We start from the raw sequence: 20,400 nt of genomic DNA, 5'->3' as shown, positions 1-20,400 counted from the left end.
CTGGCGGAGGAGAGACCTACTTTTTTTTTTTTTTTAAAGCCCCCCTCAAGGGGGTAACAGGTTGCAAAGTTTGACAAACTTTTTGCGGTGCATCCCATTCCTTGTATAACATATTGTCCAAATAAGGAACACAAGGAAACACTTCAGCGGTGCGTGGTAGTGTGCTGGTACTGACACGGAGGTGTCTCCGCCACATCCTCAATTTTTAGAGTCTCACGCACCGCAGAAACAAGAGCTCCAACAAATTCTTGCCAGCAACTGACTGCAGCAGAGTCATCCTCACTATCCATAAGGGTTAAACCCGCAGCCTCTGACATAACAGAACCAGAAAAAAACAGCGATTCTGTGTCATCCCCAGAAGCAGGCTTCAGGGAGGGGGCGGTTTTTTACCCCCCATCCGGGCACTAGCTGCTTCAAACCTGGCAAGAAACCCAGGACAGCCAACATAACAGATGTGGCAGGGGAAGGGGCATTAAGGGTTAACTCAGGCATAGCTTGAGTTCCATAGTGTCAGCGCTGAGTCACCCACCCTGCAAGGCAGGACAAAAAAAAACCACTGGTCACCTCCTTGCTGCTATTGCAGAGCATGGGGGCCCCCGGTATTCACCACCCCACCCAGCTGCAGAGGGAGCTGAAAAAACCTCAGGTGTGCTCTGATGTGCTTGTTATAATGTGTCTTCACCTCACGGAAGATTCACAGCGTTTCACAGCACTAAAAACTGGTAAAAGAGACCAGAGGCTGTGATGAGTCATCTCAGGGAAGAATCACATCGTTACCAAGGAGATTTCCAAGATGGCCACCATCTGAGGTAAAAATTACCTCATAGAACACAGCAGCACTGGCTGTGCTTTGTCTGGTAAAAAATACCTCATAGAACACAGCAGCACTGGCTGTGCTTTGTCACCTCAGAAAAGAATCACAGCGTTACCAAGGAGATTTCCAAGATGGCCGCTGTCTGAGGTAAAAATTACCTCATAGAACACAGCAGCACTGGCTGTGCTTTGTCTGGTAAAAATTACCTCATAGAACACAGCAGCACTGGCTGTGCTTTGTCACCTCAGAAAAGAATCACAGCGTTACCAAGGAGATTTCCAAGATGGCCGCTGTCTGAGGTAAAAATTACCTCATAGAACACAGCAGCACACAGCAGCACCCCCCAGAGTAACAACACAGTCCCCCTAACAACACACGGGCTCCGGTGGTAACAAAGAAAACCCAGGAGACCCCCCTTCACAGCCACTACCCAGTCAGGGGAAGGAGGGAGAGGAAGGGGAGAGAGGAAAGCAGGGCAGACCCTCAGTCGACCTCCCCAGGGAAACCACCAGCCAGACCACTTACCCGAGTAAGGGGCCACTACTTACCCGTCCTGCGACTACCCGGCTGGAGGTATCCCAGACAGAACCAACGTCCGTAAACGGCATGGCTGTCGGCCAGACACACTGCGACAAAGCCATAGAGACCGGTCATATGTGTGCCCTAGAACCGAAGTTCCCCGGCCGCCCCTGGAGCAATGGGGCCTGTCGTGGACGTCCCAAAGCTGAGCTGAGGGCCGGCACACGCTCGAAGGCCGAACATGGGGGGACTACAAGGGTCGAGGACCCAGCCTGTCACCCAGTCGGCTGTTGATAGAAGAATCGCAGGATTCAAAATGCAGGAACAAAACAATAAAAAAGCGAGAAAAATCGCCAGAAAAAAACTCCAGAGTCCAGGAACTCCAGAGAGAGCCTTGACCTCCTGTCGTTAGGCAGAAAACAAACTGAGGCTGCTAAAGCAGGGTGTGGGTTATGCCTGGGGGAGCCACGCCCCCTGGGAGGAGCGGCATGAAGGAAAGTTTTTAACACCTTAAGTGCTGTAGAATTCTGCCTAAATCTCCTGGTAGGAAGAAGCATAACCCTAAGGTCAATGAAGGCTGTGTCCGTCTATGAACGAAAGAGAAAAAAGGTTTTATCTTTAATTCTAGTTTAAGAAGGGGAAAAGAGGGGATTGGCAATATGTCTTCATATTAACATTTTTATAAGTTTCCCCCTAATAGGTTGATTAAAGTGAGGAAGTCATTCTTCAAAGCACTTTTTTTTTTTTTAAGCATTTTTTTTTTTTTTCTTTAAGTGTATTTTGTGCGTGTACTCGAGAGAGGAGCTGGACTGCAGGAGTTGGGAGTAGGCAGGCCTCCCCCAGAGGCAATCTGCCACCTTTCTCCATGCCCCGGGTGGCAATGGTGGGTGTGTGAGGGGGTCCTCCCACACAGCCCGCCCTACCTGCTCCGCTTTGAAGCCCAACGGGGCAGAGGGACTCCCTATAAGGGAGTGAGAGGATCTAGCCCGCTCAACCAGCCCTGTTAGTCCTTTGCCTCTCTTTTTAGAGACCGCGTGGTCAAAGTGCGTGCATTAAGCATTACAATGCCAGTTTATCGCACATTCAGGATTTGTACAGAATTCTATAAATAAGAATGCATTCTTCAAGACACTTTACTATTTATCATGGAAATGCAAAATAGACACGGTTAATGTATATTTAAAAAGGAGGCAAAAATGAGAGCTTGGGAATTATAAATAAAACTTTATTACTCAAAATGAAAAAAAAAAGAAACAAAGAAAGACATTTCCAGACTAAAAATTACACACTTATAAAATATATAACTTTATTAAATATGCGCATATAGCTTACACTATCATGTTTAAAGAGACTTTTTTTTTTTATAAAATACCATATATTAATCAATTGTAAATATTCCCCAGCCAGCATCCCCAATATTAAACGTATCAACCAAACATGGTATTTCTATTTACTTGTCACAAACAATGCCATCTTATATATGATATGATCCGTGCAATGTGCTAGCCATAAGCAATGAGAATATTAGAAATGTAATAGTGCCGTTTGCAAAACACAAAGTGGAAAAATCATAAATAAGGGTCTAATAAATTCCTTAAAATTCACATTTTGTAACAAGTAACAAGAATATTTTGTTCTTGATTGAACTAGGCTGCTATTTGTACAAGGGCTGCTCACAGGCAATTCAATAGCTTATTTTAATGAACTATACAAATTATGGAAGCTTAGATTTCCAACTGGATTTCATACTGTGCGTGTGAGAATTATCAGCTCTGCTTACCTTTTCAAGAGTCATTTTTATTATCAGTGCTGGGCAGCCTTTGATTTAAAGTAGAACTATAGGCAAAACTTTATTTTAATTTTGGATAGAGTAAAAGGAGGGTTATAAACCTTGTAATGTTTATTTTTGCCCTCTTTTTCCCATTGCAGAGATTTCCCTTCACTTCCTGTCCCATAGCCAAACAGGAAATCCCTGCAAATTCAGGGAAATCCTTGGGGACCCCCAGGTCACCAGACCTAGAGTCCCATGGGAAGATTTCTCCTCTATAACTTTTCTGGGGACAACCTAAAAATTGGCATTTTCTTTTACTTTCGATGATAATGGTAAACAGGAAAAATAGGAGGGGGGGGGGGGGGAGAATCTTCTTAAACGGGGACACAAGCAGAAATAAAAATTGACAAGGAATCTAATCCCTTGTAACATCCAAAAAAATAAATAAAAAAAAGTTTTGCCTTTAGTTATATTTAAGGGATAATTGGGGGTTTAGATTACCATGCAGGTCTTCTGTTAATAGTTTATTACTGTTGCATTTTAAAGCCAAATTCCAGCCCAAACTTTTTTAGCTTTGGACAGAGGGTAGGCAGGCGTTAGAACCTTGCGTTTTTTGCTGACCCCTTTAGATCTCCTGTCTGTTCTTATTTTGTGTCATATAGAGAGAAAGCAAGGGGTATGTATACTCAGTCTAGCAACAGACCGGAAAAAAAAACAGCAAATGTTTAAACTATTCCCAATGCGAACAAATGTTTGGGCTGGATTTGTGTTTGGGTATTAAAACTGCCCCTTAAGAGTATTTACTGCCAGCGCATTCAGGAGCAGCAGCATTTTGGCAGAAAAAAAAATGTCTGACACGCCTAAATGCGCGTTAACCTGTCAAAGCACACGTTAACGATTGATGTGTTTAGCGCTTGATTGTTAGTTTAAATGGACAGAATATGTCATTATTCTGGCCAGTTAAATTAACGCTCAAGCGTTTGAGGCTCCTAAACTTCTCTAAACAGACTTATCAAAAACATTACTTTAGGCGCGTTGATGGGCAAACGCTCAGTGTGCATGAGGCTTTAAAAACGCTGTTTATATTATAACACACTACACCCAAGAAATCCAGAAAGCCTGTGGTCACTGTCACAAGGGGAGCTCTAAAGCATTCAGATGAAACATAGTGCGAGTGTTGACTTCCACGTGTTTTAATAAAAAAAAACTTCTCATAAAATGCTATCTATTACACATTTGTGTCAACCCATGCTGGCTATTCCAGCCAAATAAAGAAGCAACACGTGGATTTTTGTAGTCAGAAATTGTAAGTAGATGCAAGCTTTTTAAATAAACACTTGGCACTTAAACAGACTTATGGGTTGTCTGCACAATCTTTAAAATATTGCGATTAAGCATGGTGCATCGCTATACATTCAAAAACTATTAAACACCCATGCACGTCTCTTATCTACAAAAGTTACATAAACTGTGGTTGGGGAAAAGTCTTGAAGGCATAAAAAAGTTTTTTTTTTTTTGTATATTCAAGTCATTAAACCACTTTTTAATTCAGCTTGTGGCATGACCTGACATTTGTGTCTCTGTTCTGAACTGCTACATGCCATATTAATGCTGAAATAAGGCTTGCCATTGGTGTGCTGCTGAAAGGAGAGACGTGGTGGAGTTTAGAGGAGCTTAGAAAATGGGGGAGTACATAGTGGGTGTTATCAGTGTAAAGATGCTTTCTGTTTACCCAAGGCTAATGCTAGAGGTGATAGGCCGCGTACACACGGCCGAGAAACTCGACAGGCAACACACATCGTTTTGCTCGTCGAGTTCCTTGTTCAGCTGTCAAAAAACTCATCGAGCCAAATGTTCCCATTGCCCAACGAGGAAATAGAGAACATGCCCTCTTTTTGGCTAGATGGGTTTCCCGACGGGTTTCTCGGCGAAAAGTGTACATACGACTGGTTTTCTCGGCAGAATACGTCTCCCATCGAGTTTCTTGCTGAATTCTGCCGAGAAAACCGGTTGTGTGTACGGGGCCTAACAGTGGCACAGAATCTGCAGAACTGCAAGCATTGAAAAGTGCAGCCACCACCCTCATATTATGCAGTCATACAGAACACAAGAACACGAGTATCACTTTACATTCGTTAGGTAGGTTAAAGAAATCCCACGTGTTTCAATTTTGGTACTTCGTAGTTTGGCAAGAATTGGCATTTAACCAAGAATACGTTTTGCAAAGTGTTCCTTCTGTTCCCAGATAAATAAAGATGACTTTTTAACATACATTTTAAGGCTGCTACAACCTACTGTTTTACATATATTGTGAGAATTTCATTGCTAGTCTAAGCAGTCTCTTTTTAAATACTGCATTAAAACAAAAGCAATATTGTCCATTCCAAGGTGTAATATATTGTCTAATGAAACATGTAAAAATACAGAAAACATCAGACCTTAATCAATAAAAAAGGGTTCTTCTTAAAAATACTGCTAACAGTTAAATCTAGTAAGCACAGGCCGAATGTTGGGCAACATCGGCCAGTTCAATGAAAACCATCAGACAATCGGCCCATGTGTATGACAGCCAGTCGGCTTCTGTCAGACGCGTATGCTGGAAAACCAGCAGCCAACCGACTCCAAATCAGCGCTCTCAGCCAACGGCGGATAGACGGAAGAGGGTGGCCCCCCTGTCAGAACACAATAGCACAGCAGGGGAGATTGCTGTACTAACATTGTATTGTTAGTTCAGCGGCCCAGATCTGAGCTGCCCTGTGAACCAGGGTCAAAGCCCAAAGGTTTATGAGCTGTAACAATTTTACTAGCTCATGCAATTCACACTCTGCCCACAAGTGGCTACTTTCATTGTGTTTGTGGGGTCCGCCATAAGACACTTCATGCAAGAGATTTGTATTGTAAGTTGGTGCAACCTCATTTTGATGATGAATTTGTTCATGTGCAAGGAAAAAAAACAAAGCTGCTCTTTCACTTAATGACAGTGTCATCACTTATCTATTTCACGGAAAGGAACATCTATTCAGGCAAAGTGCATAATAGTAGTTATAAATGTATATTTATCACAACCTTACCAAAATAAAGGCAATTTATTGATTACATCATGGAGTGTTTAAAGAGGAGACAACAAAATAGTATTCTCTGTTAGGGTGTCAAGTCTCCTTGCGGCTCGTGTATGAAAATATTGGATTGCTTCTGCAAGCTTTGTGCTTTGTCTGATGACTGAAAAGTATCATCATTGATCTGAAGGACGTCAGACTTGCCATCTTCACACACATCGGAGATGCTGCCAACATGGAAATCAGAGCTAAATGAACTGTTGGTGATTTCAGGTTTACTTTCTTCAGTTACATCACTGTGATTCATGTTATCTGCTTGCTCCAATTCTTCTACCGTGTCCAAATACTGCTGCAGAAGGCTGCTGTCGTGCTCACTGTTGGAATTATCCTTGCTGCTTTCATTGTGCACTTCAACAGCTGAATCTTGGTCCACTGGGCAGTTAGGTTCTTTCTGATGGCAAGGTCTCACTGTCTCCAGGGATTGCTCAGTAGATACACTGCCCTCAGTTGAACTTTTTTCCTGATGAAAGTCATGCTCTACATTAATGGAATGAAAACCAGAGTCTGGGATGTCAGGGGAGGTTTTTCTATTATCCTTTCCAGCAAGCGTTGCAGCAGAATCTGAATGATGCTCTAGTACTTCAGATGAGCAGTCTTGGAAACTGGACAATGGTCGCTCAAACATACCGAAGCCCTCAATCTGAGCATTTACTTTGTTCTGCCATTCTTTAAGGGACCGGACCTGAAAATGTGAAAATAAAAATGATCAAGTCTGAATACAGAAGGGCGATCAAGACTGAAAAATGAATTTTGGTAATATGTAAAAGGTTAAAATCCTTGCGGTTATGGAAAGGATGAAGGGTGGTTTCACATTTATGGGGCAGGGTGGTGTACCCAAGGTTTTCTTGTGAGTTTCCCATAGACTTCTATTAGTTTGCAGGTTTTTGGTGAGTCTTCTGAAAGCATACAAAAATTCAGCTTGCAGAACTTTTGGTGTGCTTTCAGAAAACGCAAAAAATAAATAAAAAAAAGAAGTGCAATCAAATAGAAGTCTATAGAAAACTGCAGCTACTCTGCGCTGCAGCCAAACTGCAGCGAGGCAGTGTAAAATTGCCTTATTGAAGAAAATGATCTACATTTCTATTTGTTTGCATAAACAGAAGATCTGCAAAAAAATAGGCGCTGTACAAAAGGAAACAAACTCCTGTGTCCATCACCTTATAGCTGTATACTGCATATGTCATGTCAGATCATCCACCACTGCTATGATATGAGGAAGCAAAGCCCTATTTCTCTATCAAGATGACCACCTCCACACAGAGACAGTGCAGAAGGCGGCAAGATAAGTCAGCAATGCAAAAAAGATCAGCTGCAGGAAGCCATAACGGAAATACTGGCGACTTGTTTGCCTTTTAAAAGGCACAGTTTACAGAGTTCAGTTGCTTCTTAGAGACTAAACCAATTTCATGAGCGGCTTTAGGTAAAAGGTGCTAAAACATTTAAAGTTTGTGTATCTTTTCTGAAGGTTATTGGAACATATTGTATATTTAGAATAAAAGGTAGGATAGTGGGGACGATAGTTTCCAACACACAGCCGACTTCTTGTCCAATATTCCCATAGAAGAAAGCGAACAAAGATCATTTTGGTGCTAACCTTTTTCTACCATGACGGCCAACTAAGAGCAGAAGGATACTGAGCAAAAGAACACACTGTATATGACAAAAGTCTCAATTTCTGTATGATGCAAATACAGATTTCAAATACAAAGCCGTCAATGGTATTAGTAGCTTTTTTATACAAATGTCTGTATAAAAGTTGGTCAAAAAGTTTCATATGTATTCCTTACTGTAAATAAAAGTAAAAGTGCAGCGCCAATAAGGAACCTGCAGTAATGCGAGTTCTGAGATAATGTGCAAAAAGGGGAATTCAAAAATGGATTCAGGACATAATGAAAAAGTTTGTTCAAAGCAGCAACAAAAAGTCCATCTGTCTAGTGACAGCTGAATCTTCCCACCCTCATTTTACCATTGGAATTCGGATTGGAGTCAGTCATCTGGGAGCAGTCCTATCAAGTCTTTTACCGTAAAGATCAACGCCTAGCGCAAGCAGGAAATTTGACCGCGACAACGACCAGATTGGGCAATTGGCCTATCATGCACTGGTGACCCACCGCCGTATGGTGTGTTTGTGGGTCTACTCCATCCGGTAAGGGTATTTTATCCTTTTCCTGGGGTTTATGGGAATTGCATTTTTGAGGGGAATCTTCCACGCTGACCCTACAGGGATCGTCTCATCACTTTCGTTATTGTTTATGGACACTTAGAATCACATTGGAGTGTACTTATTGTTTATGGTTTAATCCCATATCACTGTAGGGGTACCAAAATTTGATTTCCTTTTGGAAGCATTGATGGGCAATGGTGAGGCTGCAGATGGGAATAATCAAGCTGCATTGATGGCCAATGTTAAGACTGCAGATGGGCATTGATCAGGCTGCATTGATGGGCAATGACCATTTTTTGCTTCAAAGTTCTGTATTTAAAATTTAAAGCGGAGGTCTGGTTTAAAAAAAATAAAAATAAATAAAAGTCAGCAGCTACTAACACTGTAGCTGCTGACTTTTAATAAGGACACTTACCGGTCCAGGATGCCCGCGATGACAGCAGCCGAACCCGAGCAATCGCTCGGGTCTCGGCTGCTCCGCCGCCATCCTTGGTGAGGGAATCAGGAAGTGAAGCCGCAAGGCTTCACTGCCCGATTCCATACTCCGCATGCGCGAGCCCGGGCGGCGCAACGTGAATGGGCGATGTCTCCTGGTACACACACAAGGTCCCAGAAGACACCGCTCCCCCATTCCCCAGGAGGCAGCGCGAGGTGGAGAAGAAAGAATGCGGACCGCGGATCAGGAAGTGGCAGATTAGGGCGATCTGCCTAGCAACAGGCACTTCAGGTATGTATATATATAAAAAAAAGTTTTTATTTTTTTGCAGCATTTTTGATATTTTTTTTTCTTGGTGGCGCTCCGCTTTAAGTTTTTTTCCTGAAACTCCCCTCTTAAAATGAAGGTGCGCGTTATACGCCTGTGCGTGTTATATGCCGATAAATACAGTAGTTGCTGGCCTGTAATTCATACATGTGTATCAGTGATCATTTGATCATTTATTCTGGACCATTCATCCACCAATCAGTGAAGAACAAAAAAAGCCTAACTATCTGGAACAAGCAGACTACAAAAAAAAAAAAAAGTCCGCAATGGCAGCTCCTATATTTTTGTGTCCTGACAGATTCTATTTAGTTAAATATTGAATATGAAGATCTCTCAACTAAGCTCTATTTTCTTTTTAATAATATACTACAAACATATGTAAAGATTTATTGGAACCCTAGTGTAGTAGTATTATGGTAACACATTGCCACACGGTGGTGTAATAAAGGTACTACCTGCAGTATTATACACTGAACTCATTGACACATTTGTGTCATTTGTTATCCTCTTCTGGCTTTACAAAGTTATAGAAAAAGATCAGTCTTTATCAATGCGTGTAGGTTTATCTAAATAGTCCTTCAGACGTAATTGGATATAAAAAACACAAATGTCTTTCCATATCAAAAGGAGGTCAGAGGTTATAAAAAAAGGGCAAGAGGAAAACAACGCAGCTATGGGAAATTACACATATGATGAAGACATGTCATCAGAATTACCACAGCAGCTTTTGTTTTTTTGTGACACCCTCTCCCTATAATATGGTTTTATTACATATTGATCGATCTAGCAGATGAGTTTATCTCACAACTTGCTGTAAAAAAAAAAAAAAAGTGATAAAAACGCAGTTCGTTTTGCAGTAAGATCATAGTGGAATTACAGTGCCTTGAAAAAGTATTCACACCCCTTGAAATTTTCCACATTTTGTCATGTTACAACCAAAAAGGTAAATATATTTTATGTGACAGACCAACACAAAGTGGCACATAATTGTGAAGTGGAAGGGAATTAATAAATGGTTTTCAATACTTTGTAGAACCACCTTTCACTGCAATTACAGCTTAAAGGGTCACTAAAGGAAAAACATTTTTTTGCTGAAATGACTGTTTACAGGGTACAGAGACATAAAAGTTAACTGGTTCCTTTTAAAAATGATTAAAAATAGATTAAATTCTATCATATAATGTGCCTCTAGTTTCACTTTCGGTTTTAAACTGGTTTCATGTTTATGTGAAGTAAAGAGACCCACAGAACAAAAACAAACAAATCCAGGGCAGTGTTTTGTTTTTAAAATGAATCTGATTGGTTCTGAGGAGTTTTAGACACACAGCTTAGACCACCGTGAGAAGCTCCCATGAGTTTTTTTCATAAGGATCCAAACAAGCAGGAAGTGTGGAGATCAGAGCAGAATTACAGTTACTTCAAAGCAAAAACGAACAATGAGGGCATGAAACCAGTACTGCAGTAAGGTAAAGGAAGCTATTTAGCTAAAAAAAAAAAAATCCTTTAGTGATCCTTTAAGTCTCTTTGCACACCTAGAGTGAACTTTTTGCCCATTTGTCTTTGCAAAATAGCTCAAGCTCTGTCAGATTGGATGGAGAGCATCTGTGAACAGCAATTTTCAAGTCTTGCCACAGATTCTCACATGGATTTAGGTCTGGACTTTGACTGGGCCATTCTAACACATGACTATGCTTTGATCTAAACCATTCCATTGTAGCTCTGGCTGTATGTTTAGGGATGTTGTCCTGCTGAAAGGTGAACCTCCACCCCAGTCTTAAGTCTTTTGCAGACAATTAACAGGTTTTCTTCGAAGATTGCCCTGTATTTGGCTCCATCCATCTTCCCATAAACCCTGATCAGCTCCCCTGTCCCTGCTGATGCTGCCACCACCATGTTTCACAGTGGGGATGGTGTGTTCAAGGTGATGTGCAGTGTTAGCTTTTCACCACACATAGTATTTTGCGTTAAGGCCAAAAAGTAACATTTTGGTCTCATCTGACCAGAGCACCTTCTTCCACATGTTTGCCGTGTCCCCCACATGGCTTCTCACAAACTGCAAATGGGACTTCTTATGGCTTTCTTTCAACAATGCCTTTCTTCTTGCCCCTCTTCCATAAAGATCAGATTTGTGGAGTGCATGACTAATAGTTGTCCTGTGGACAGATTCTCCCACCTGAACTGTGGCTCTCTGCAGCTCCTCCAGAGTTACCATGGGCCTCTTGGCTGCTTCTCTGATTAATGGTCTCCTTGCTCGGCCTGTCAGTTTAGGTGGATGGCCATGTCTTGGTAGGTTGTGCCTTACTCTTTCCATTTTTTGGATTATGGGATTGAACAGTGCTCCGTGAGATGTTCAAAGCTTGGGATATTTTTTTATAACTCGACCCTTCTTTAAACTTCTCCACATCTTTATCCCTGACCTGCCTGGTGTGTTCCTTGGCCTTTAATGATGCTGTTTGTTCGCAAAGGTTCTCTAACAAACCTCAGAGGGCTTCACATAACAGCTTTGTTAATACCGAGATTAAATTACACACAGGTGGACTCTATTTACCAATTAGGTGACTTCTGAAGGCAATTGGATCTACTAGATTTTAGTCAGAGGTATCAGAGTAAGGGGGCTGAATACAAATGCTTGCCGCACTTGTCAAATCTTTATTTGTTAAACGTTTTGAAAACAATTCATAATTTTCCTTCCACTTCACAATTATGGACCACTTTGGGTTGGCCTATCACATTAATTCCCAATAAAATACATTTATGTTTTTGGTTGTAACATGACAAAATGTGGAAATTTCAAGGGGTGTGAAAACTTTTTCAAGGCACTGTATATCATCCTCTGGGCAGGGTGGTTTTAGATGGACATGTAATCTTAAATGGATCTTAGAGTGAATGTAAACCCAATTTATTTATTAGAGCAGTGGTTCTTAACCCTGTCCTCAAGTACCCCCAACAGGCCATGTTTGCAGGTTTTCCTTTATCTTGCTCAGGTGCTTTAAATCAGAATCAATGGCCTGTTGGGGGTACTTAAGGACAGGGTTGAGAACCACTGTAGTAGTGGATGTCAAGTCATCTGTGTCCAGTCTTGCCAGAAATAGTTAATCCAGGAGAGAGAGAGAGAGAGAGAGAGAGAGAGAGAGAGAGAGAGAGAGAGAGAGAGAGAGAGAGAGAGAGAGAGAGAGAGAGAGAGAGAGAGAGAGAGAGAGAGAGAGAGAGAGAGAGAGAGAGAGAGAGAGAGAGAGAGAGAGAGAGAGAGAGAGAGAGAGAGAGAGAGAGAGAGAGAGAGAGAGAGAGAGAGAGAGAGAGAGAGATTCCAGGATTGGCTGCTCCACACCTCAGCATGATTGGGCACACTGCATAAGTTAAAAGCATGTTTTGTCTAGGGAAGAGGAGAGGCTAAACTTCAGCCAAAACCATAGTTTTTCCCTAAAATGATGAGCGCAATTTCTAAGAAACATACAAATCATTTATGCGAGATTGCATTTCCATTTACAGAGCTACAATTATACCTGTTCCCATAAATATTTCACAGCTTCTGCTTGTACAAGTCGTTCCATTTTCTCCTCATCTTTCTCTTTCTTCAACCTACAGAACAAAAATACAAATTCTAACATCAAAACAAGATTTCAGAACAGAGATTCAATGAGCCACAACAGTTTCATACAAAGGATTTGACATTTCTATCTCCCCTTGCCTGTTATTCCAAAGGTTTCAGACATTTGTGAAGTTCTGCCTATCCTCTGACTTCTCATCTACATGCCAGGTCCAGGTAATGATCATAGTATTGATGCCAAAGACAGTCAGGCAAATTTAATATTTAGAAAGTTATTAATGGTAGCCCTCTGTACTCTCTCAGCACAAATCTACTTTAAGTCATAATGACTTGCTGTCAGCACTGCTGCCTCCAAGCCTTTCGATTTGTTTGACAGAGTTTTGCATTCCTGTACTAGTCAAAAACAATGCAAAGCCTGCTTGTAGCGGGTGAAATGCAGAAGGTCAGCAACTGCAGGTCAAATGCACTCGTCGATGAATTGTGGGCGATCTTTGAATAACTTTAAACCGATACCATCAAAACAGGTCCTTAATTGCTCTCACTCCACTGTGTGATGATATTCAACATGCGTAGTGCAAGCAACATTTTGGTATATAGGCACCCCATGCATGTATGTAGAGGAGGGAGGGGTGGGTTTAATTATTTTTATTTTGGTGGGGGGGGGGGGGGGGGGGGGGACTTTATTTTTAGACCTTTTTTTTTATATCACATACAGGACACAAAGTCTTTGTACCAAGTTCTCTTTAATGAGACATCAGGGGTCTTTTCAACCCCTGATGTCTCACCTGTCCTCCATTGAAACAAATGGAGCGCAGCTCACTCTCCATTACTGTCTTCCCTGTCCACGCCGGCCAGGGAAAGTGACAACAGAAACCAGAAGTGACACACAGAGAGCAGACAGTTGGCATGTGGAGTGTATGTAAAAACCCCTCCTGCTGCCACCACCATATGATGTGGCGGTGAAGGGTAAAAGAAGCTCCTCTTTTTAAAGTTGTACAGTGATTTTTAATCTACAGGGGATGATTGAATGCGTGGGAGCTTTTTGTTAAAAGGGGTGAAATAAACTTTTAAATATATTTTTGGAGTGGGAAACCGATTTGCAGGAAACCATTGACCTAGAAGACTGGTGTGAAATGGCAGAGATAGCGTCCCGTTCCCTCATCAATACTTCTATAATAGAAGCCAATTACAAGGTTTTGCTGCGCTGGTACATGGTGCCAGCTAGACTGGCAACTTTTGTGCCAGGAGCTACTCCGTACTGCTTCAGAGGATGTGGCCAACTAGGTACTATTTATCACATCTGGTGGACATGCCCCAGGGTGAGGAGGTTCTGGATCAGGGTGTATAACTTTATTTACTCCCTCACCCAGATAAACCTGCCCAAGTTAGCGAAGCAAGCGTTGCTGGGGAGTGGGGTGGTTGAAGCCTCTAAATCCAGCAGACGACTACTGACATTTATTTTTATTTCGGCTAAGATCACCGTTGCCAGAAACTGGAAGTCAGCGGCTCTCCCATTTGAACAGCTTAAGGGCATATTATCTTGGCTGATGTTAAATGAGAGGTTGTCAGCCCTGACACAAGATAAAATGAAATTTTTTCATCAGATGTGGGATCCTTGGATTTGCTACCTCACTAATGACACCAGTATGCGTGGGGCTTAGCCTCACTAATGACACCAGTATGCGTGGGGCTTAGTTCTAATTTTCAGTTCTGTGGCTTGGAAAAGCCGATCCGTGGCTCCTCCCCTCCCCCCCCCCCTTTTTCTCTCCTTCCTAACTCTTTCCTTTCTATCTTATTCTCTCTCTCTGATTTCATTGTCCCTGCTACCTTTTTATATCTCTATTAGTCTGACCTGATTAAGCCCATGTAGGGTTTGCTAGGCTCTGATATCATCTTTCCTGGCTTGTCCGCATTGTACGATCATTGTTGGTCAATCATCCGAAGCTGAGGGAAATATTTTTTTTTTTGCTCGTTTATGCATTCTCTATTGGATTTCTTATTTTATTTTTTGTTTTTCTTTTGATGATGTTTTCATGATATTCCAACTGAGAGTTTTGGGCATCAGAACCCTTGGAATTGAAATCCCATATGCTGTTGTGACTGTACAATGACTAGATACGCTTCTTGTCTGTTTATACCACTATGTCTTTTCTAATAAAAACATTGAAACATAAATATATTTTTGGTTAGGTTATACATTTGATATATATTTTGATAACTACTGTGTATAGGTTGCAACTATGTAAGCATTTCACATGCGTGAATGAAATCACAGGTTCACACTTCCGCATAGCACACCCAAAACAGACTTGTACTGACATCCAGTGAGAACCAGGGCACAAGCCTATTCCACACCTACTCCTTACTTCTTAGCACACAGGGCCTATTGCCTCAGTAAAAACTTTAAACTATAGGGTTTCCCATTCATTTCTATTTGGTGATAGCGGTCATCAGGATAAATAGAGGGGTTTACTTTTCCAATAAGGAGACAGACAATAAAAACTTGGTAACAGGGTCTAACCCTTCTACATTCTATCCGAAACGGAAAAAAAATTGTCTATGTGCATTCACAAGTTTGTAGCACACACTCACATTAACTCAAGACTACATTGCGCTTTATTTTTTTCATTTAGGAATCTCATTTTCCAGAGTTTTTCCTTTCTACCCAAATTAAAACTTGTTCCACACACATGAATGATGGAACAAGCTAAAATTACTAAAATGTTTTCATCTCACCGAGTCTGAGAAACAAAAATAGATACCAGATAAAATTTAGCCTCAAGAGTAATTCTGTGGTTTACGTTTTACTTAAACTGGTTTTTGAATGAAAGGTAGGATTTTTGTACTCACCGTAAAATCCATTTCTCTGAGTTCATAGACGGACACAGCAGCCTTTGACCTTAGGGTTATATCCTGGAAGGAAGCGGATATAACCCTAAGGTCAAAGGCTGCTGTGTCCGTCCATGAACGGAAGAGAAAGGTAGATTTAAAACAACTACTGCTCATATTACAGCTGCATGCATAGTTTCCACCTTAAAAAAAAGTTGAAATGTTATAAAGCTTAGAAAAGACCTGTATACGTATTTTAATATTTATTCTTTTCAGGTAACATAAATGTATAAATAGTCTGGCTTTCACTTACTACACTCCACTGAAACTGCCCTACTAAAACTCACTAATGACTTACTAACTGCTAAAACCAAGGGCCACTACTCTGTACTCCTACTCTACTACAGTGTAGAGCAGATAGCGACATCTGTTCCCTATTAAAAATTATTAGCCCCTATGTAGCAGTAATGGGGTACTGTAGATTCAGGTCTAGATAGGTGCAAAGTTCAATCCATTGTTTTCAACCATGCTGACATGGTAAAATGCATAGTTAATGGCCAGCATGACATTAAGGCAAATTGCATTACCAGCAAATTGCTAATGGAAAGTCTTTTAAAAATTATGTAATGCTATTTTAGAACAGTAAACAAAGAATGTTAGCTAAAAGAAAATTTGTTTCAACTAATCAGACACTATGTCTAGCCTCTTTTTGCACCCATCCTTGAGAAAGTCCCCCTGTGCAGTGGTAAAATTTTGATTTTTAAGTGGTAAATACGATTTTTTTTACTAAAACAGCAATAGCCTCCACTTTGAAACCTACCTTATGACTTCTTCACTTAAGAAGACGATATACTCATGCATTCTGCTTAGTCTGATTTCATAGTATACTTCCTTGATTTTGGGATTGTTTTTCCTTGCGTAGAAGCCCCTCCAGAGTGACTGAAGTTTTGTAGCGGCTTTGTTCATACAGTTTAGCTTATCGGCATTAGTGTTCTGGAGACAAAATACTTGGCTATTTTCTCCATTGCTGCAATAAGAGTCATCGCTTTTTGGCTTTACATCAGAAGAAGATGTCACATTATCAGTGAGGCTTGCTTTTACATTCTCATTTAACATCACGGTTTGATTACTGGGATAGTTTTTACTTTCCACTTCAGATTCTACCTGTTCCTCGTACGAACTTGTGGAGAACCTCTCTGTTTTTTTTCTATTAAATTCCAACACAGTTTCATTGGCACCTGCATCATTTGACAAGCCTGGTACTCTTTCTACTGTGGGAGATACCGGGGATAAACCTGGCGCAACAGGCATAAAAGTCGATTCAGAGGAAAGAAGGCTGCAATTTAATTTGTCTTCATCTGTCTGGATATCTTCTAAATAAAGCCTATTATAGTTTGGGGTGCCAGAATGAGCAGGACTAAAGGGAAGGTTTCTTGAAGAATAATCTTCACTGCCACTTGTGCCAAGCCAGTTGTTAACTTTCACAGTAGGCTCTAGGAAAAAAACAAAATAAAAATAGTTCAAGGAAGGAAGACAAAAATAATACATAATATATATAAGGTATACATATGTAAAGGTCACATGCGACCTTACAAAAATCTTAAAAATGGAATGGAAAGAATGCCACATTATAAGTAGAAACACGTTTAACATCTATTGAAATATGAAATAGGTGGAGAATGTCTGATGCTGCTATTTCAAACAAGAGTTGGAACTTTAGCAAAGTAAAAATGCTGAAGTCTGGAAAGAGTCAGCAAAAACAAGCCAATTGATGCAAGGTTCAAATGGAAAATAGTCAGAAAACATTGAAATAGACATGGAGCAATAGGGAATGTTTTGTTAATATACTTAAAGATAAAAGGAGAACAAGTAATCATCCTTTTCATATAATACATTTGCCTAAAATGCTTCCGACAAACATTCAAGCTAAATATTTCATCACTATTGGTTGGAACACTGCACCTTATGGAATCAAACTCAGTTTCTGACAGCCTAAAAGCCCATAATATTCACTGCAAGTACTAATACCATAAAGAAAATGTACTTTGTCTGCTTACCACAATCGTTCGATCGCTGGAGAGGTGGGGTTGAAGTCCGTGGCTCAGAAAAGGAAAATGATCTTGTATTTGGTGTAAAGGAGAGATGACTTTCATTGCAAAATTCATTAGGATTCAGGCTTAACTGTCTCTGGTGCAATCTATTAAAAACAAATATTTGCATCAGTGCTCAAAAGAAAACCAGTCATCTGCACGGATCCATCAATGCATGTAAATGTGGTCATGCAATACAAATAATCAGCTAAACTGATTTTAGTACTTACCGTCAAATCCATTCTTTGGAGTTCCTTGAGGGCATACAGGAATTCATAAACTGTTAGGTTTTACTGCTATAGACCTTGGCACCAAAAAAATAAAAATTCACAGGACTGTTGTGATGTCCAAAAGCAAGACCAAAGGAAGGGAAGAGATAGATATTCTGGGACTAGACTGAGTTGAAAACAACCAGACTGGCGAACTAAAAACCTCCATGAAACACACAAAATACCTCTAGAACAACCCTTCTGAAGAGCAATTCTGTTTTTCCCCGGAATCTAGGAATTAAACCCCCAAATTCAATGAGACACCAGTATCTGTGGAGCAAGGAACAGGGGATGTATTTGTACAAACAAGAATATATTCCTGGTTGGAAGTCCAAACAAGGGAAGGCAATAGATAGAAACTGTGGTCAAAGACAGTCTCTTCAAAGATAGACTATTGGGACTCTGAATTTAGGTCAGAGGTTGTTACTGCAACTGGTGGCCTGTTCTAAGGTCTCTGAAACATCAGTGTTAGATTCTGTGGGGAGTGGCACTGGAGAACGCTTAGAATCTTTGTGGTCAATATCTGTGACAAATTGAGTTAACGTGGCTACAAAGTCTTCAGTGACAAAATAAGGGGCCCCTGACTCCAGGTTAGAGGATTTGACCACAGGAGTAGGATACTACTAGGGTAATTCATAGTAGCAGGACTTTCCCCTCTGTGTGTCTGTATCGACTTCATCTGCGTAACAGTAAAAAAACAAGGCCCAAAGTGTGGAGGTATTGCCTCAGGTACTCACAAACAAAAGCAGCTAGTGCTGATGAGGGTTGGACAGTTGGAAATGACCAGTTCACTGTAGGAGGGCAACAGAAACAAGCCAGAGATCAGAGTTCCACATGGTGCTCTGCAAAGATGATGCTTTCTCGAAATTGAATGGCAGGACAGAGCAGGTCACACCTGGGTTTTTCTATGGCTCTAGACATGGAAAACTCTCGGCAGCCAACACAATATAGTCAGGACTGGAAAATGACGAAGGTCACACTCCTGGCAAACTCCACAAACCCCAGTTTACCTAGGTCTGAGTCTGGCTTCTAAAGCTATGTCACAGAACTGGACCTGGAAAGCAAGCTGTATCGAACACAATACACATAGGCCTGCAAAGTGCCACGATGCAGAGCCCAGTGCCTGAAGGTATATCATATTATCCAGCTTAGCAAGGTCTAGCCACCAAATTTGTTGATGAAGATAAGCTAATCCAGACAGCAGCTATATAGAGATCAGCTCAAGCAGAGGTGCAGTGAGGAATCTTGATTGAAGGCACAATGGAAAAAAAATCCATAAAGAGTGAAGAAAAAGCTTTGAAAAAACAGGCTTTTCTCATAAGTGCTTAAGAAAAGGCATCCGACCTCCCTGGTTACTGCAACAAACTGAAGCATGCTGGGAGTAGGAAGGGTTATCCTGGGCTGAATCACAGTTCTTTTGCTTGCCAGTGTCTATTCCTCCTGTAGGTAGCAGTTAAACCTAACAGTCTGTGCATTCCTTTGTTCCTCAAAGAATGAGAAGGCAAAGGTAATTATATTGAGGAATCATTGCTTAACAGCAAGATCATTCAGTCCTTATTCTGAGTTTTACAAAAATCCATTGCAGCCCAAGATGCATCTCATCAGAGTTACTGGCAGGACTGTAACCTTTTGTCAATTATTGCAGCTATTTAAGCACCCTTGAGGCTCATACACACTGTAAGAAAATCGGACGAACATTTTCGTCCAAAGACTTTTCGTACAGTGCGCGCACAACTTTCGACAGCCAAATTTTAAAATTCCCGAAGGGACAAACTCCCAAATTTTTCGACGATTTTTGTTTAATGTGTACCGTTTTCGTACAAGAAAAATCAGAAAAGAAAGACTTTGCATAATCAGAAAAAAAAAAAAAAAAAAAAAAAAAAGCCTTTGTCGTTCGAGAATATCCTTGAGAATTTTCTTTCATCGCTCCGATTTGCTGTGAAACATTGGGGGGGGGGGGGGAATCGGACGAACGTTCGCCGATTTTCTTATAGTGTGTACCCCACTATTGACCTTGTAGACAAAAAACATGGTGAAAATATGAGAAATAACATTTTGTCAGCTTTGTGTAATTTGAGGGATTATGCATGTTTACATGAAAATAACGTGGACATTTTACCTTTGTTTGCTTAATATTTTCTCTAGTTTTGCATCTTCCTCAGTTTGCAGGCCATTTGCTGATGTCAAAGGACACACAGAAGCCAGGTATGAAGTAAGGGGTACATGTTGGCCTGGCCTGTACAATCTCCCTTTACCTTGACTATAAAGCCATTCAGCTTTCAGACTAGGAAAAAAAAAAGAAAAAATACATTAAACATTAATTTAAACAAATGTTTAGATAGCCGTATGTCCCCAGAACGCCCCTTATATTTACCTGGTTCCTAATTTGATCCAGTGCTGTGCCCATCTGTAGCAGTTCTGCCGCTCTCACAGGCTTTGCTGAGGCAGCGGGAGCCACTGGCTGCTGCTGTTAGTCAAATCCCGTAACAAGGGAGCGGGGGGGGGGGGGGGGGGGCTG

The 20,400-nt window shown here is 41.0% G+C and overlaps 1 protein-coding gene across 2 annotated transcripts in view; it reads right to left on the bottom strand.

Moving 5' to 3' along the window:
• Positions 1-6,142: 6,142 nt before the first annotated feature.
• CEP97 (centrosomal protein 97) overlaps positions 6,143-20,400 on the bottom strand; it is a 37,706-nt gene continuing 23,448 nt past the window's right edge. For both annotated transcript variants that reach the window (XM_040336618.1, XM_040336619.1), the window contains exons 7-11: positions 20,002-20,166; positions 17,581-17,720; positions 16,344-17,016; positions 12,651-12,726; positions 6,143-6,902 (exon numbers count right to left, since the gene is read on the bottom strand). In XM_040336618.1, coding sequence (XP_040192552.1) covers positions 6,246-6,902; positions 12,651-12,726; positions 16,344-17,016; positions 17,581-17,720; positions 20,002-20,166 — 1,711 coding nt within the window. In that variant the 3' untranslated portion in view covers positions 6,143-6,245. The remainder of the gene's footprint in view (positions 6,903-12,650; positions 12,727-16,343; positions 17,017-17,580; positions 17,721-20,001; positions 20,167-20,400) is intronic.

Source organism: Rana temporaria, chromosome 2 (genome assembly GCF_905171775.1).
Source record: "Rana temporaria chromosome 2, aRanTem1.1, whole genome shotgun sequence".
Lineage (NCBI taxonomy): Eukaryota > Metazoa > Chordata > Amphibia > Anura > Ranidae > Rana > Rana temporaria.
Note: the sequence above shows the minus strand (reverse complement) of the source record. Positions and strands in the feature narration are given on the sequence as shown.